Raw genomic sequence first — 16,061 nt, forward strand, 5'->3', positions numbered from 1 at the left:
GATTGATCACTAGATTTGTGTTCCGCTCATCTGTTAGTATGGTTACTACAGCCAGTGCACTTCTTTCAAGCTCACCCAGCATTCAGAAGATTACAGTAGTTAAAAATGTAGACAAAAGGAGCTCTGAGACACCAACAGATTGCGAATAAAACATTGCTAACTGAATGCCAGACTCTTAACAAAGTCAACACTGGTTTTCTGAAATCAACATCATTCAAAAACTTATGAGTAACATAGAAACTACTGAATAATTTTGCTTTTAATTTTCATCATAATCTTCACCAGAAAAAAAAAAAAGCATATGTCCCTACGCCTAGTAGGCATTCTTTATGGTGTATGTCCTGGGTAGTAGAAAACATAGATAAGAGGTAATAGAACAGATATATGTGTTTGGTGTGTGTGTGTGTGTGTGTGTGTTTGTGTGTCTGTGGTAGAGAGACTGCAAGGAATGGACTGGAGAGCATTATAAGCCAGTCAAAGACAACTACCATTTGATTTCACTCGTATGTGGAATCTAATGAACAAAATGAACTAACAAGCAAAACAGAGACAGACTCATAACAGAGAGCAGGCTCACAGATGTCAGGGTAGAGGGGACTGGGCTGTGGGATTATTGAGCAAAAAAAGAAAAGAAAAAAGAAAGGGAACAAACTCATTGACACAGACAACAGTGTGGTGATTGCAGGGGTGGGCAGTTGAGAAGGGTGTGGGGGGATAAATGGTGATGGACAAAGACTTGACTTTGGGTTGTGAGCACAAAATACATTGCACACATGATGTGTTGTGGAATTGTGCACCTGAAACCTGTAAATTTTTTCTTAAACAGTGTCACCCCTTTTAAAAAATGTAAATAAGGCGGCAGGGCTGGGAGGGAGGGGAGCGGGCGGTGTGAGGTGACTGGGTCTGGGGAGAGGGAGGGAGGCAGGCAGGCAGAAGGGCGGGAGGCCCTGGCTCGATGATAGAGATCCAGGTGTGCACCCAGCTGTATGGATGCAGTCCCTGGGGAAGGGCTGGGCTCACCCCGTGCCCCAGGTTCGGTGGCTGCTGCCCTGTGCAGGCAGGAGTGACCCGGGCCATCCTCTCTCCTGGAAACAGTTACTGATGCAATGGTCTTTACAAAAGATCTGGTGTAGTCACAGTGTCCCTTTTTAAAAATTGATAATTCTAGGGCTTAAAGCAAGGTCTGAGACGTCATTCCAGCCAAGTCCAAGGCTGTCACCTAGGGCTGGGGTCACACTGAGGTTGCACAGGGAGCCTGGGCCTCCTGTCCCAAGCCCAGGATTTTTCTTGCCCTGAGATGCTGCTGATATGCATGCTACCGAGCTCACTTTACTGCTGTTTGAATCTGCACCTGCTTTATTTTGCAGGAAGCGGAAATTGACTAAATGAGTAATATGAAGTCCAATAGAAGCCCACTTTTTCTTATGTCAAGTCAGGGAAGTAAAAGCAAACCATCGCCGTCTTTCCTCAGGGATATTCTTTGTTTTATTACCTGAGACACCCAGCTTTTCCAACACTCATGATGCCAGGAAGGAAATCGCCCTGGAGGAAAAGACCCCACAGAAGTTTGTCAAGCAGCAGAACTTAAAAAAAATGCATCGAAGTCCATTGTTTTGGTTTCCAACAATGTGCCACCAGCTAAACTTGCCTGCCGGGTGTGTAGTCTATGACTTAAACCGGCACCTCGATGACATGTGTGCTAACCACGATGCCATCACTCCAGCGGCCCCAGGCACTGCAGCTTCACAAATGCAAATGTGTCCCCTGTAGAAGTAACCGATATTGCCTTAGAAGATGTAACACCAGAGAGGTGGTCACCATCCAAGACAAACTTAACCCCTGACCAAAGCGATTCAGCTAAAATGGGCTTAAAAAAGCAGATCAGTCCCTACTTTAGAGGTATTGATGACCCGGTGTGCCAAAACCAAGATGATGAGCTGATATCTTGGAATGTCAAAGTCATTTCTTGGGGAAGCCTGTCATCTCAATTATCCAAAAGATACATAAAGGCGAGAAGATCCATAGAGAAGAACGAAGCCTTTGTCCGTCATACTTCACCGAGTGCCTCAGCCACAGTGTTCAGGATGGTTGAGAACTGTGCAGAGATGGAGGACAAGGATCAGGGTTGGAGAACAGTTCCCAGAAGGAAAACATATTGACCTGTGATTCTCTTACAGAGCAAAATACTGTCGAAGGCACTAGGCTAATGGTAGCTGTGAACCAAAAGTCTCCCCAGGACTGTGGGAGTCCACCCTCACCCATGCCTTCCCAGACAATGCTCCTGGGTTATCCCCGGAAATAGCTCCTGGGAATAAAGTACCATCTACTCCCGAGGGCAGTCTTGCAAAACAGGAGAGTATCAAACAAGTAGATGGAGAAGGTGTTGAAGCATGTGAGGCAGGTATTGGTGAAGAAATCCAAATGACTGTGACTTCGGAATCGAAAACACAGTTGTCACATTGGGAGGCGCAATCTCAAATTTCTACGCATGACGCTTCTGAGTGGAGTAACATCCAACATTTCCTCTAGAAGATGACAGTGGCTTAAAGAATGAAAGGTTGCAAGGTTCTTAGCTGTGATGTTCCTGGTGAAACAATGCCAGCGCTGCCCAGTCACCCTTATACCTTTGGAGTTTCCTGGTGGTGCTGGGAGCCGTCTTTGAAAATGAAGACGACAGGATGCTTTTCGATGAGCAGAAGGGAATTGTCATCAGTTATCAGATGGTGGTCAGAAGTTATACGTCAGACTTTTCCAGTGTAAGTTCAGCTGGATTAAGATGCATAAATTGGAATATGAAGAGATCGCCCTGGACTTTACGCCTGTGGTTGGAGAATTGGAGCAAAGCCGGCTTCCTACAGACAGAATCCGAATTGCAAGAACTCCCTTAAGTGCTTGAACTACTTTTGCTCCTGACCTAAGAACCCTGGCAAAGACCTTCGGCTTGGGGAACCCCAGTGGGCAGAAGAAGCAGCCGGTGGAGGCCTGCCTTGCTCAAACTGGCCAGACAGCCCTCCCTCTGTATTTGGGGCCAGAACCCGTCCGGAATCGAGACAGTGATCTTAAAAAGAGCCAAGGACTTGGCGGGCCCATCACTGAGAGTGTGTACAGGCCCGCGGGCGGTGTTTTCCCGGGCCCTGCTGCTCTTCTCCCTGACCGACTCCCGAAGAGGAAGAAGCCGCCTGCGGGGGGCAGGGCCAGCTCTTGACCATGCTGCTGGTGCACCTGGGCCGCGTGGCCTTCCCCCAGTACACGGTCAGTCGGAAAACCCGGTTTTCCAGGACAGAGATGACCCCAGCGGATATGCAGCCTCCGCTCATCTGCTGAGTGGCATTGCTGCAGCAATGGCAATGGCTGCTGGGAGCTGGAGGAATCTAAGGAGCGCTCTCAACGTGCCAGGAGGGATCAGAAATAGCTAAAGGAGCTGGAAGAGCTGGTGCTGGACCATTACAGACTCATCTGTCTCTGAGGAACCACGAGGATTTGCCTCTGTTTCCGCGGTGCTTCACTGTTCGGTGGATTTATACCAGGATCCTGTCTCGGGCTGTGGAAATCTTGCAGTGACTCCACAGGGATGAGGAAGCAGTCAGAGAACTTGAGGACCTTTTGTCCCAGAAAGTCCATTGTCCCGACAGCAGAGGCCGATGGTGGGACGGGCTGGCTCTCAACCTCCATCAGCACTTAAAACGCCTCGAACTGTCTATCAAGTGCCTCATAGAAGGGCTGGCAGACCAGGTGAGGACGGGGCATCGCCTTTCGCTGTATCAGAGAGCCAGCCGTGCACCTGAGGGCGTCCCCGAGCTGTCGGAGGTACAGGCACCTCCTCCAGCTGCTGCCCGAAGTCTCCGTGCAGGATGTGAAGCCCGTGACCATCACGGCCGGCTGTGCCCGCAGCTCGGGATGGGCATGACCATGTTTGTGATGCAGGCCGGGGCCCACCACCCGCGCCACAGTCCTGTGCTCCGTGCAGGCGCTGGTGCGGGACCATTACAGACACGGCGCCTTGGACCAAGGAGTTCACAGGGAAGGGCCCACCTTTAGGGCGCTGTTTGGCCTCCTCCCGTGGGACATCATCTTCATGGGGGGGATTCTAAACCGCTTCAGAAATGCCTGCCAGGCTTTCCCGCTGGACTGGTGCACAGACAGCTTCTTCGCAAGCAGGCGGCCCGCCGCCAAGGCCAGGCCAGGCTGATCCACACTGTCCCACGGAGCGTCTGCAAGCCTCGGTGGCGGCCACGTGGCAGCATCTGCTGTCAGCTGGGAGCGCTTAGCTTCTCTGAAGCAAGCCCAGGACCTCGTTTTCTGCCTTGGGGGGCGGGGGGGGGGGGGGGGGGGTCCGTCCTGGCGGGGATGGGGGGTGGTGCCGGCACCTGGCTGCGACTTCCACTCAAGCTGGTGGAAGTCAAAGGCCCCAATGACGCCTTTCCCATAAGCTGATGATCTGGCTGGATGCGCTGCAGAGGCATCACTGAAGTTGGAGCTAAGAGCAAAAGCCTTAACTAAGAGCTGTGGGGTTGGGAGTCTGGTCATACATGGGTCTATGATTCTCAAAAGCATGAGAGTGATTCTATTTCATTTAATTTTGATTTTGATATTGTCAGTAATAAATCTGATGGTAATTTTTGTGTAAAAAAATGTAAATAAGAAAACAATTCCTGGGAAGAAAAGAGTACTAGCTAGGTAAGACATTTTGAATAAAAGTCGAAGTCAAGAAGATGCAAGGTTTCTTGAGCCTTAACACCTACTATATTATGAGAAACTTGCTAAGATCTACTACACTGTATTGAATGTCTCACTAGAGCAGAAACAAGTAGATATACAAAACAGCACAAGAGCAATGTCAATTTTTGAGACAAAAATCTATGTATTGTTGAATTCTAATGAGGGAAAGAAAACCAGGAAAGACAGAATAATTTGGATGAACAGAAGAACAAACAGCAACACTCATGATGGCTAATATTAATTTAAGACAATTGCTCAACATATTTGCTTAATAAGTAGTAAAGAGATAAATTTTGGCAGATACAATTAGGTAATTTGATAGGGTTTTAAATGGAAGGGATAAAATTTTCTATTGATTCTACAGGGCAAGAATTAAATACTTTTTTCTGTAAAACTTGGCATTATTGTTATAAAATGTTGATGGTGATATAGTTCATTCTGCCATACTAGGTTGGCTCTCATTACATGACTTCTTAGAGAAAAGCGTATATCAGCTCTGATGGGGCTCAGGATACATTGTCCCAAAATATGGGGCATATTGAATATTTTAAGCAGAAACAAGAGAGCCACTCTAATCTCCTCCCTACTCACTCTTCTTCCCTGAAACACCTCAGGGAAGGTCCCCTCCCTATGCCCAGAGGAAGGGAGCGTCCTTGTCTCTGAAGACAAAAGGACACCAAGAAGAATCTGCATGAACAGCTCTTGCTAAGTTTTCCCCAGTTTAAAACAATTGCCTGGTGTTCCTTAACCTCTTATATATTCCTCCATGACTGTGCAATCTTCATAAACCTAGCTTGAAGAACTCGGCTCTGTTTCATTGTGTCTTTATTTCCTCCTGAAGGCTCCTGTGTCATGTAAAACGCATATTAAATAAATCTATATCCTTTCTTTTTGTTAATCTGTGTTTCCGTTTAATTTTCAAACCCAGTCAGTGACCCTGAGAGGGTTGAGGAAAACTTTTCCTCCCCTTCAGCTCTTAGTGCTTCTGGTCAGTGGTTTTGTTGTTCCAGGTGGACATGATAAATTATTTAATGTAAATATTTTCCTCTTTGCATTATCTTCCCAAAACTGGCGTGGATTTTGGTCTCTAACCACAATCTCAGTTTCATTGCATTTCTACAAGCTTTACTTGTCCTTCTCTCCACCTTATAAAATGTTATTGCCATGAGGTATTCATATTCCCTTTGTCAACCTCCTCAAATTCTTTTGTAGGAATGTAGATTTCAATAGTTGATAGAAAGAGGAAGGAATGGAAAGGGGGAAAGATAGGAGGAAGGAGATGTTTTGGAAGCTATGCATGATCTGGCAGCATGTTATTAGAGAATGAAGAAAATTGATATTGAGCAATCAGGTAAGACATTACGATAAACCAAGTCGATCTGAAGAAAAACTGGATTAGCAATGTAGCAGAGTGAAAAATGTATAACTGAAAGACCAAGTATTAGCAAAAGAATAAACAGAAATCTATTGTTAATTGCCTTTTAGAATTGCTCATCAAGTAGATTTGAAGATATTCTAAAATATAAGCCTATAAAGTAAAGGGGAAAAATTATCACTTGCATATAAAATTTTAAAAAATGGAATTTTTGTATGGGGAGTACATCTATAAGAGAAAAATAGTGAGATCTTTTTGGGGGGGTATTTTATTAATGGTTTGACAACTTAATATTTTAAAAAAAATAGCCATGGAACTAAAAGCCCAGGGGAGCAGTCAGGGTTAGAGATCCAACTTGGGATGACTGCAAATATAGAAGTATTTGAGATGTGAAAATAGTGGAATGCAAAAAGAGGGGGGGGAACCTGTCCTTTGGGAGAGATCAAGTTAATAAGAAAAAGGAAGAAAATACAGCATTACAATAGCAAACATAGAAGAAAAATAAGAAGTTATAAGGCAATAAAAGTCAAAAGGGAAGCATTTCAAGACATGGATTATCTGTGATTGCTGTCAAAGACATCAGCACAGGTAAAATAAGTCAGGTGAATCAGAGAAGAGATTTTTGATTCTGCCCACAAAGTGGTTATGAATGACTATTAAATCAATCAATAAAATTTAAGCCAAAAGCTAAATTAAGAGCAAAAAAAAAAGAAAAGAAGGGAAAAGAAAAGAAACAGGATCTAAATCATAATCTGAAGAAAAGGGATAAAAAAAGTTTTGCTAGTAAACATGTACATTTTATTTGCCTTTTGATTAATCATTAGCTGAACTATCATCAATATTCAATTTTGTCTAAATAGTTTTCTCCTTGACTCTTTTTAGATTTATTTATTTATTTATTTTAGTTAATCCTCACCCAAGGATATGTTTCCCATTTATATTTAGAAAGAGTGCAAGGAAGGGGGAGAGAAAGAGAGAAACCAGTGTGGGAGAGAAACATCAGTTGGTTGCCTCCCATACACATCCTGACTGGGGTGGGGATTGAGCCTACAATCAAATTACTGTCCTTGACTGGAATCGAACCCATAACCCTTCATTCTACAGGTCAACGCTCTAATCACAGAGACAAACTGACTAGGACCAGATTTACTTAAAGCTCAAAGAGGCTAAGGTCTATAACAAAATGTGGCAATGGTAATAATATCTACACTAATAAAAGAGAAACACGCAAATTGGTGTCACTCCACTACATCCACCCAATCAGAGCGACTATGCAAATTAATCCAACAAAGATGGTTGCCGGAAGCCAGTCCATCCTTGCTGCTTAACACAGTCGCTGCAGGAAAGAAACATCTGCACAGCATATGTTTCAAGGGACCTGGCATATATAGCATATTGTTCTTAATGTGTTTGCTCTCCTTAGCACCATGTGTTTTAACCAAGGTCACCTCTCGGAGAAAGGTTGTTTCCCCAGGTGGGGATTTTTCCCTGAGGTTAGGGAGGGGATACAACCCCTTAACTAAGTGCCAGGCGGGTAGTTAATCACTTTAACTACAAACAATCATGCTTAAGCTACATAATCTTTACTCCCTGGAATGGAGATAAGAAATGCCCTAACCTTTGCAATAGAAATTGACAGGATTAAAATCAACTGGTATAAATACAGATGTAACAAGACAATAAACATCAGATCCTAACCAGAACTTGGCTGGAGATCCTAACCAGAACTTTGGCTGGAGATCCTGGCTAGAGGTCCTGACTAGGCTGCTGATCAACTGAAGGCTGTCTCTGTGTCATTCCTTCTTCGCCGACTCTGTCCACACCTTTGGGGACCCCTGGACCTGCTGGGGTTGGACCCCAGCATCTGGCGCCCAAACATCTGAGCTGCCAAGGACAGTAGTCCTCCAGCTACATTGATTGGCTGCAGGTGGGCAGTGGAGCTCCTCTAGGCACCTACCTCTGTAGCTAAGGACCTCAAAGGACACCAGGGGCTGACCTTAATTGACAAAGAGAAATGGGAGGTGAAGGAGCTGTGGCAAAACTCCAGACTGAAATCAACTGTCCCATCTGCCTGGATAACCTGAGAGACCCTGTCACCATCAAGTGTGGGCACAACTTCTGTCGTTCCTGCATTGAGAGGTCCTGGGCTGATGTGCAGGACAGGTTCCCTTGCCCTGTGTGCCATCACCTATGCAAAGAGAGGCACCTGTGGAGCAACACCCAGCTGGGAAGGATGGTCGACATGGTCAAGCTCCTCCAGATCACAGGGGCCAAGGTGAAGCAGCAGGAAGAGAGGCGCTTGTGTGAGAAGCACAACCAGGCCCTGACCCTCTTCTGTGAGGAGGACCTAAAGTTGTGTTCCTCCTTGTGCACTCAGCCCCCTGACCACCAGGACCACCACATAAGGCCCGTGGAAGAGGCTGCCTCTCATCACAGGCAAAAGGTCAGAAGTTACATTGAGCCCCTGAAGAAGCAGCTGGTAGACCTTCAGAAACTATTAGCCACTCAAGTCAGGCAACGATCAGAACTGAGAGAAAAGGTGGAAAAGCAGAGAGTGAAGTTAGCCTCTGAATATGGGAGTGTGATAGCATCCATAGAGTGTGAGCAAGCGGCAGTTCACTCAAGGCTAGCTGCACAAGAGAAGCACATTCTCCGGAATCTCACTGCAAACAAAGCTGCATTTTCAGACCACATTTCCAAACTTAGATTTCTACGAAAGGAGATGGCAGAGACGAGTGTGGTGTCAGGTGTGAAATTGCTGATGAACATCAAGGGTGTCCTCCCCCGTTGTGATAACCTAGAACCTCCAGATGTCTATTGCTTGCAGTATAAGAGAGAAGAATTCAGTCTTCCTCCACAATGTTCCGCCCTGCTGCAAATCATGCAGACATTTAGAGAAGAAGTTACTCTGGATCCTGAAACTGCACATGCTAATCTGCTTGTGTCTGAGGATAAAAAGTCTATGACATTTGTGAGGAAAAAGCAAGGAGTTCATTGGAATCCAAAGGGATTTGGAGACGACCCAGTTGTCTTGGGTTCTGAAGGGTTTGACTGTGGCCGACATTACTGGGAGGTCCAGGTGGATGACAAGCCTGAGTGGGCCGTGGGGGTCTGTACAGACTCCCTTTCCAAGGAGAGAAAGCAGCCCCTGCTCAGACAGGAGAACAGATGTTGGACGATTCAGCTGCAGGATGGTGACTATGTGACTCAAGGACCTGTTTCTGTCACCCTTGTGCTGCAGGAAATGCCCAGAGGGATTGGCATCTACCTGGACTATGAGATGGGTCATGTTTCCTTTTACAGTTTGAATGACATGTCTCACATCCATTCCTTCAGGGATACATTTTCTGAGGTGCTAAAGCCTTACTTCAATGTCGGATGTGATCCCAAACCTCTTACCATCCGTGCTTTAAAAGATTAGGAAGGATGAACTGTTACTTTGGTTCATTTTCTTCCTGTGACTTCTAGGCAGTAGGTAGAATTTTTTAAATTATAATTTTATTGTTACTTGATTTTTTAATATATTTTTATAGATGTCAGAGGGAAGGAAGAGAGAGAGGGATAGAAACATCAGTGATGAGAGAGAATCATTGATTGGCTGCCTCCTGAACACTCTACTCTGGATCCAGATCCTAACCCGAGGCATGTGCTTTTAACTGAATTGAACCCAGAATTCTTTAGTCCACAGGATGAAGCTCTATCCATTGAGCTAAACCAGCTGAACCTCTTGCAGGGGGGCGCTGCCCCTCCCTCATTCGCACACCTCACATCACCCTGCTTGGCCCTGGAGGATAGCTGATTAGCCAGAGACAAGTAAGATTCCTCAGGGAAGGAACATCCTAAGACAGGCACAGTCGCAGAGGGGCCATCAGGAGACAACTTGGGGGTCAACAGAGGTGGGGCACAGACCCTCACCCCCCCCAACTTTGCAGAGGCCTGAACACTCACCCCTTCTGAGGGAGGTCTCCTGCCCCCATGGCTGCTTCACTTCCCATGCCCAGCTCAGATCGGGACCCAGGTAAAGACAGAGACTGGCTGACAGCAGCTGCCCTCTCACTGCAGCAGGACTTGTTTCCCATTTCAACCTTGGACCACAGGGAAAGGGGCAGCTGAAGGAAAGGGCGGTGTCAGGATGCTGCCTTCTTCCCTTTCTTCTCCCTCTTTTTTCTAAACACTTCCACGCCTTGTAGTTCTTTTGCTTTCTCTTCTTTTTCTCTCTAATACCCTCCATCTTCCATATCAGCTGACCCACAGGGCACAGCTTACTCCTCCTCAGACACCGACACCACAATCAAGCACGGCCCTGATGGACCCTTTGATGCAGCCCTTCAACTCGCTGACACTTCAGGAAGCCCGTCGCCAGTGACGCTGCCCACTAGCCAGACCAACAAAGACAATCAAACCAACAACCTGAGGACACCTGAAATCCCTTGACTGAAGAGGCTGGCAACCTCCTAAGGAACGGGGCTCCTTGTGTGCTTCATCCACTATGTTTATAGCTATGCTTATTGTCATTGCTTGCCAGTCTTCTTCTGAGTCTTAAACAACCCAATCTGAGAGGTGGCCACTGATTTGCATGCCCTATCATTTTAACAATAAAAAAGGGGGAATTTGCCGGGAGCCGGTCCATCCTTGCTGCTTGACACAGTCGCTGCAGGAAAGAAACATCTGCACAGCATATGTTTCAAGGGACCTGGCATATATAGCATATTGTTCTTAATGTGTTTGCTCTTCTTAGCACCATGTGTTTTAACCAAGGTCACCTCTCGGAGAAAGGTTGTTTCCCCAGGTGGGGATTTTTCCCTGAGGTTAGGGAGGGGATACAACCCCTTAACTAAGTGCCAGGCGGGTAGTTAATCACTTTAACTACAAACAATCATGCTTAAGCTACATAATCTTTGCTCCCTGGAATGGAGATAAGAAACGCCCTAACCTTTGCAATAGAAATTGACAGGATTAAAATCAACTGGTATAAATACAGATGTAACAAGACAATAAACATCAGATCCTAACCAGAACTTTGGCTGGAGATCCTGGCTAGAGGTCCTGACTAGGCTGCTGATCAACTGAAGGCTGTCTCTGTGTCATTCCTTCTTCACCGACTCCGTCCACACCTTGGGGGACTCCTGAACCTGCTGGGGTTGGACCCCAGCAGATGGTCGTTAATTTGCATACACAGGCACGAAGCGAAGACTGAAGGCTTTGGCCTGAGTGAAAGACTGAAGACTGAAGAGGCTTGGCTTCTCCACTGCAGCCTCAGCAGAGAAACCAAGCCTCACTTGCAGCTGCAGCGGAGAAGCCAAGCCTCGCTGCGGCCACAGTGGAGAAGCCTAGCCTGGAGGCTTGGCTTCTCCACTGTGGCCAGACCAAAAACCTGGGTCCTGGAAGAAAACCGGTGCCAGCAGCCAGGGGAAGGAAGGCCTATTGTGCGAATCTTCATGCAACATGTTCTAGTGTTAAATAAAAAAATAATTCATCTCAGCAATGTGTCCATTTACTCTCTGAGTTAGAATTAATTGTAAGTATTAACAAAAGAATACATATAAGTAATCAACAGAAGAGTAATATATAGTTGACCCTTTAACACCACCAGGTTTAGGGGTACAGACACCCCACACAGTTGAAATTCTGTGTATGACTTTTGACTCTCCAAAAACTTAATTACTTATAGCCTATTAAGCACTTGAAGCCTGAGCGATAATATAAATAGTTGATAACACATATTTTGTATATTATATGTATTATATACTGTATTCTTACAATAAAGTATGCTAAAGAAAAGCAAATGTTATTAAGAAAAATCATAAGGAAGAGAAAACATCTTTACTATATTTTTTGAAAAACTAGAGGCCCAGTGCACGGATTCCTGCACCAGTGGGGTCCCTCAGCCTGGCTTGTGGCTCTCCGACATCCCCTGAGGGATCCTGGATTGCAAGAGGGTGCAGGCCAGGCAAGGGACCTCACCAGTGCATGAATGGGGCCAGGGAGGGACTGTGGGAGGGCTCCAGGGTGTGTCCAGCCCATCTTGCCCAGTCCCGTTCAGCCAGACCCCACCAGCAAGGTAACCTACCAGTAGGAGCATCTGCCCCCTGGTGGTCAGTGTGCATCATAGCTACTGGTCGAATGGCTGACAGTCAATTGGTTGCTTAGGCTTTTATATATACTAGTGGCCCAGTGCATGAAAGTCGTACATGGGGGTGGGGGTGTCCCTCAGCCCGGCCTGCACCCTCTCCAATCTCGGACCCTTTGAAGGATGTCCTACTGCTGGTTTACAGGGATTGGGCCTAAACCAGCAGTTGGACATCCCTCTCACAATCCGGGACTGCTGGCTCCTAACCACTCACCTGCCTGCCTGATTGCCCCTAACCACTCTTCCTGCAGACCTGCTTACCCCCAAATGCCCCCCGCCAGCCCGATCACCCCAACTTTCCCTTGTGCCAGTGTGATTGCCCCCAACTGCCCCCCCTGCCGGCCTGCTTTCCCCCACCTACCCTCCCCACTGGCCTGCTTGCCCCCAAATTCCCCCCTGCTGGCCTGCTCACACCAAGTTGCGCCCCCTGCTATCCTGATCACCTCCAACTGACCCCCACTGATGACCTGCTCATCCCCAACTGGCCCCCCTGCTAGTCTGCTTACCCCCAAAGTCCTAGCCCCCCATCATCCTGATCACCCACAACTGCCATCCCATCCTGGCCTGATCAGCCACAATTGCCCTCCCCTCTTGGCCTCTAACTGCATCTACCCTCGGCCCCGCCACCATGGCTTTGTCCAGAAGAACATCCGGAAGGTCTCCTGGAAGGTCTCCCAGTCTAATTAGCATATTACCCTTTTATTGGTATAGATAGAGGCCTGGTGCACGGGTGGGGGCCAGCTGGTTTGCCCTGAAGGGTGTCCCGGATCAGGGTGGGGGTCCTGCTGGGGTGCCTGGCTAGCCTGGGTGAGGGGCTGATGGCTGTTTTCAGGCTGTCCAAGTCCCCCAGTAGGGACCCTCACCCCATGGGGGTGTGGCCAGCCTTGGTGAGGGGCTGAGGGCTGTTTTCAGGCTGGCCATGTCCCCCAGCGACCCAAGCTTCCAGCCTCTCCTTTTTTTCTTGTTTTCTTTTTTTTCAGCACCTCCTTGAGCGGAGGCCAGGTCTGACTGGAAGCAGGTATATGGGATTTATTTATCTTCTATAATTGAAACTTTGAGCCTTGAGCAGAGCCCAGGACCAGCCAGGGCAGGTGGGAAGCTTGGCTTCCTCCATTGCCAGGGGCAACCCAAGACCCCTGCTCATTCCAGCTCTGTGGCTGCTGCCATCTTAGTTGGGATAATTTGCATACTTGTTCCTGATTGGCTGGTGGATGTGGCTTGTGGGTGTGCGGAGTGGCAGAGTGTAGGTTAATTTGCATGTTTCTCTTTTATTAGTGTAGATATAAAATCTACATTACATACAAGTGGACCTGCTCAGTTCAAACATATGTTGTTCAAGGGTTGACTGTACATTGATAGATAGATAGATAGATAGATAGATAAATAGATAATGATGATCCTTGAAAATAGCAATACCATTTAATTACTTGTCGGAGAAAAAGAGAGAAGAGTGAGAAAGGAATAGAGGGAGAAGAAAGGATTAAGGGAGGAAGGAAGAAAAAAATTCAGTGTGTTGTTTTAGTTATGTTACAATATTCAACTAGTTGAATATTTACCAATGAGTACTTACCAATATATAATTTGCAGACTCAGTGAGTGTATCTGAAATAATATATTTATTTGGTCAAACCCTTAAGTACATGAGACAATAGTTCCATCCAGTATTTTTGTACAGGGATTTTATTTGGAAAATATTGCATTTGAAATGTTTCTCAATAATTGTCACACAAATATTTGCTTAGAAGAGTTATAATTCTAATAAACATGAAACAAAATCAAGTACCTCATAAAAAAACAAAATAGGAAACAACTTACAAAGAGAAAATTTCAGCTGACATTATTCATACTTATTTAATTGGATACAGAAATTTAAGAGATTGGAAAATACTTCTCTTAAAATTAGTAAGCTAAATAAACTGTACATTATATGCATAGAATAGAAGGCCATCACTTGTAGTACTTATTGCCTATAAATCAAAGAGAGAGAAATAACTCATCTTTCTAGATGAAAGCAAAAAGATGATCATCTTGATTAAGCTAAAGAAGCAGGAGATGGAAATTGCCAGAACAAAAACTAAGCCAACCAACATTGAACAGCAGTCCTATGGCAGATATAAAGTTGAGCTGCTGCTGAGAAAAGAGCTAGAGCATGGAGAGAAAGGAAGCCCACTCCCACTACAAAGGCACATATGTGCAGGGTTTGCTGATAGTTGAAGGAAGATCTGACACCTGAATTCTATACCCAGCAAAAATATTTTTCAAAAATAAAAGCAAAAATATTTGTCAACAAATGATAAGTAAGGAAATTCATTACTAAAGTACCTGCACCATAAAAAAATGTCAAAGAAGTATTCAGTTAGAAGAACTGTATTCCAAAATAGAAAATTTAAGCTACACAAAGAAATGAAGAATGCCAAAAATGAGAAAATTAGGTTAAATGTAAAGGAATATATTTTTGTTTGGAATCACTTGTAGCGAAATATTAGCACTACATTTTAGAATTTGTAACATATTTCGAAATAAATGTATGACATGAATAGAACAAAATGGAAAGAGTGAGTGGAGCTGGGGTAAATGGCTTAAACACTATCTGAAAAGGTTATATTATTATAAAGTAAACTATTCTAAGCTAAAGACAAATATTACAAACTCAAGCAAACACTAATTTTTTTTAAAAAAGCAATCACTAAAAATAGTTTAAAGAAGTATAAATAAGACAATCATGAAGATAAAATGGAATCATTCTAAAAAAAATAAACTTAAAGGAAGGCAAGAAAAGGCCAATTTAGACAAATAGAAAACAGATAGCCCTAACCAGTTTGGCTCAGTGGATAGAGCGTCAGCCTGCGGACTCAAGGGTCCCAGGTTCGATTCCAGTCAAGGGCATGTACCTTGGTTGCAGGCACATCCCCAGTAGGGGGTGTGCAGGAAGCAGCTGATTGATGTTTCTCTCTCATTGATGTTTCTAACTCTCTATCCCTTCCCCTTCCTCTCTGTAAAAAATCAATAAAATATATTAAAAAAAAGAAAACAGATAGCAAGATGGTAGATTTAAATCACATATATATTTGGTGGAGAAAGGCAAAGTGGGGAATGGTCTCAACAACAAAAAATCATTTAGCCCTAACCGGTTTAGCTCAGTGGATGGACTGGGGGGGTCCCAGGTTTGATTCTGGCCAAGGGCACATGCCCAGGTTGTGGGCTCAATCCCCACTAGGGGGCGTGCAGGAGGCAGCCAATCAATGATTCTCTCTTATCATTGATGTTGTTATCTCTCCCTCTCCCTTCTTCTCTGAAATCAATAAAGAAATATTTTTTAAAAAACAATCCTTCATCTATATACTAGAGGCATGGTGTACAAAATTCACGCACAGGGGTGGGGTGGTTGTCCCTCAGCCCAGCCTGCACCCTCTCCAATCTGGGATCCCTCTTGCAATCCAGAACCAAAGGATCCTAAGCGCTTATCTGCCTGCCTACCTGATGCCCCTAACTGCTCCCCTGCCAGCCTGATGGCCCTAACTGCTCTCCCCTCCTGGCCTGATCCCCCTAACTGCCTAACTGCTGTCCCCTGCCGGCCTAATCCCCCTGAAAGCTCTCCCCTCCTTGTCTGATCCCCCTAACTGCCTATCTGCACTCCCCTACTGGCCTGATCCCCCTAACTGCCTATCTTCTCTCCCCTTCTGGTCTGATCCCCCTAACTTCCCATCTGCTCTCCCTTCCTCTCCTCACCTTCAGACCCCAGCACAGGAGTGCTAAGAGCTTTCCGCCGATACCCCACCTCCATCCTGACACCTCTTCCCTCCCAACCCCAGCTGGGCGGCACCAAAAGCCTGCACG

The 16,061-nt window shown here is 45.7% G+C and overlaps 2 protein-coding genes and 1 pseudogene across 2 annotated transcripts in view; 2 read left to right on the forward strand and 1 right to left on the reverse strand.

Moving 5' to 3' along the window:
• Positions 1-16,061, reverse strand: part of CFAP299 (cilia and flagella associated protein 299) — a 552,389-nt gene that overhangs the window by 506,549 nt on the left and 29,779 nt on the right. The window lies entirely within an intron of this gene.
• LOC138999102 (fanconi-associated nuclease 1-like) lies at positions 1,520-5,953 on the forward strand (annotated as a pseudogene).
• Positions 8,109-9,515, forward strand: LOC139006747 (tripartite motif-containing protein 75-like). The gene has a single exon (XM_070409356.1). It carries the CDS (start codon positions 8,109-8,111, stop codon positions 9,513-9,515), a length of 1,407 nt encoding a protein of 468 aa, XP_070265457.1.

This window comes from Myotis yumanensis, unplaced genomic scaffold (assembly GCF_028538775.1).
Source record: "Myotis yumanensis isolate MYYU_CA2020_CCGP unplaced genomic scaffold, mMyoYum1.0.hap1 SCAF_1, whole genome shotgun sequence".
Classification (NCBI taxonomy): Eukaryota; Metazoa; Chordata; class Mammalia; order Chiroptera; family Vespertilionidae; genus Myotis; species Myotis yumanensis.

Bases quoted from the DNA above. Each gene is read 5' to 3' on its own strand.
- LOC139006747 (XM_070409356.1), top strand. From the start codon at position 8,109: ATGGGAGGTGAAGGAGCTGTGGCAAAACTCCAGACTGAAATCAACTGT.